At 39.5% G+C, this 2767-nt stretch overlaps 1 protein-coding gene across 1 annotated transcript; it reads right to left on the bottom strand.

Moving 5' to 3' along the window:
* Positions 1-621: 621 nt before the first annotated feature.
* On the bottom strand, positions 622-2446 carry LOC105854705 (nuclear valosin-containing protein-like; the record flags this gene model as incomplete). Its single annotated transcript, XM_012735007.1, has 2 exons — positions 2199-2446; positions 622-840 (listed from the first exon to the last, which is right to left on the bottom strand). Coding segments are annotated over exons 1-2 (375 nt in total), but the record flags the coding sequence as incomplete, so codon positions are not given.
* Between the last annotated feature and the right edge of the window lie 321 nt (positions 2447-2767).

Raw genomic sequence — 2767 nt, forward strand, 5'->3', positions numbered from 1 at the left:
ACGAAGTACACTGCTGAGGGGAGCAGCGGGCGGGTCAGGAGAGGTCTGCCTCACCATGTGGGCTCCTCCAGGGCAGGCGGGAATCGAACTCATGCGGAAGTGGCTTAAGATTTGTAGTGCAGTGCTTTACTCTGCTGCACCACCAGGAAAGGTCCTTTTTTTTTTTTAATGCATATAGAACTGGGATGCAGGTCAGAGGTGCAGGGGAAGTGAGAGGATTCACCAGAGACAGAGTGGGAGGCAGAACAGACATACACTGCTGAGGGGAGCAGTGGGCAGGTCAGGAGAGGTCTGCCGGGCCATGTGGGTCGCCTTCAAGGCTGGGGAACGAACTCGCACTGAAGCTGCTGCGGCTCCCTTGCAGTGCTGTACTTTAACTGGTTGGTTACATCACCAGGGAAGGCCTGAACTTTTTTTTAAACTTACTCCAAATAAAATTAAGTACAACCACATAATTAGTCTAAAAGAGATCTCATGAGAATGAAAAACTATTTTGGGGGGATTAAAAATAATGTAACATATAAATGAAAACATACTGTCAAGTCAGCTTAGACATGTATGTACACACACAGTGTTTACCTAGCAGATATGCCAATGACATTTAGCAGTAGATATACCTACCAGTATTGCCATGGTGAGCTCTTCGCGGATATCTTCCAGGGCACCAATATCTTCCCATGTCACATTGGGCACAGTAACAAAGCCCTCCCTTTTGGCAGAGGGTTGGACGGAAGATAGAGCAACAATGAAATCATTCAATTCAATGCACAGCCCTTGCAGCTGCTCCTCAGAGAGGGGGTCTTGGTTTCTTAGCAACCCCAGCAGCCTTTGTAATTCATCCTTGAAGGAGCAATTGAGCACAAAATGAAAAACCTCAAAGTTTCTTGAAAAGGTTACTTTTTGTCCTATCTAAATTATTACTGCAATATTTCTATCAACACTAAACATTATTGTACTTTAATAATTTTCTCCATTTTCATGCTTATGTTATTCTAAATGGTGAAACTGATTTGGTTAAGGAATGGTATACCAGCTATAATCAAATGAGGATGATTATATTGTATACTAGGGCTAGTATACCAAACATGAGCAGCTGGTAAATACACAATGAGGTCTGCATCATTTTTCACTTATAGCTACTCAAGAAGCAGCTGAATTTTGATGAAGTTAAAACCAAATTACCCTGGTGGCAATACAATTTCGTAGTATGATTCCTTGATGATTTATCAACTAAGTAGAAAGCAGGCACAATCTTCCTAGTATTATTGAATATTGAACTTTAAAGGCAGATTCTTGCTTTGTGAAGAAATGAATAACCTGATTCACAAAATTCTAATACATGTGTAACAGAAAAGGAACAAATCTATTATTTTTAGTAACTATAAAATATTAACAAATAATGAAGAAACAAATGATATATAAACCAAAACCTGGATCTCAGCCCTTCCTCCCTCTAGAAATAGAGGTTAGGGCAAGTCATACTTTCTTAATTTCTATGACTATAAAATGGGGAAATTTTACCTGACAAAGTTATGTGGATCAAATTATACAATATATAGATGACTACTGTACAAACTATATAATGCTACATAAATGTTACAGAGTTTTCATGTTTGCCAAACTCTTGGACTGATAAACATTGCTCTATATGCACATGACTGTCCCTCCAGAGTACTTGCAGCTGGGAACAGTGTATGGTCAAGTCAGGAGACTATCCTTGCCGGCCTAATCAAAAGGTAAAGGAAATCTAAGTAAATGCCCAATGTTCTAACAGGAAGTGGAAACTGCTATAAAAGCTAAATGGCAAGCAGTGGGGGCTGTCTGGGCCCTACGGTCTCTGCTGTGAGGACAACTTCTGTGTGAATTCTTCTATAAAACACAAAAGAAGAAACAGATAATATGTGAACAATATGTGGCTGTATTCCAATATAACATTACAAAGACAGGCACTGGGTGAATGGGTCATAGTTTGGCAACCCCTGCTTTAGAATCACATCATTGTAAAAATTGTTTATTTCGAATAAGAGTGAAAAATAAAACAACTTGTAATTTTGAAATTCTAAGCATGCAAGTTGTAATTAAGAACTTTTCTAAAAATGAAATGCCAATAAAAGAAAAAAATCACAAACCTCAACTATATTGACACATGTAGGTAGGGTAACACAAACTAGGAGTATTTAAAGGAGAGTTCAAGGTACCTGTACAGAAAGCACCTGTGTTTTAGTAGTGGGCTCAGTTCCAATCACTTCTTCCTGGCTTCTTCCAGAAGACTCAGGATCCCTCTCCTCCTGCTCCTGTAACTTCATTAAGACCCTATTGACTGCACACATGGCTGCCTCCCGGCAGAGTGCCATCAGGTCAGCACCCACAAAGCCTGGCGTTAGGTGTGCTAAGTGACGAAAATGGAAAGTCTCAGGTAGTCTTAGCTTTCTGCACAAAGTCTGAAGTATTCTGTGAAAAAGATGGAAGGGAAATTCAGGTTCCTAACCTATTAATAAAAAGTTTACAAATATATTTATTTGCAGTTTTCCTCTCTGCCAACAATATTATATTGCATATAATATAAAATCAAATAGCTGGTCCATTTGATAAATGCAAAATCATTATTACATATCCCGTCTTATAAAAGATTAAGTATCTGTTTAGTTAGGAACTCTTTTAAAATTTCAATGATGGCCCTCCCTGGTGGTGCAGCGGGTTAAAGCACAGCACTGAGAATCTAAAGCCACTTCCGCATGAGTTCGATTCCCGCCTGCCCTGAGGTGAC

The sequence above is a fragment of the Condylura cristata genome, unplaced genomic scaffold (assembly GCF_000260355.1).
Source record: "Condylura cristata isolate star-nosed mole 26May11 unplaced genomic scaffold, ConCri1.0 scaffold00890, whole genome shotgun sequence".
Lineage (NCBI taxonomy): Eukaryota > Metazoa > Chordata > Mammalia > Eulipotyphla > Talpidae > Condylura > Condylura cristata.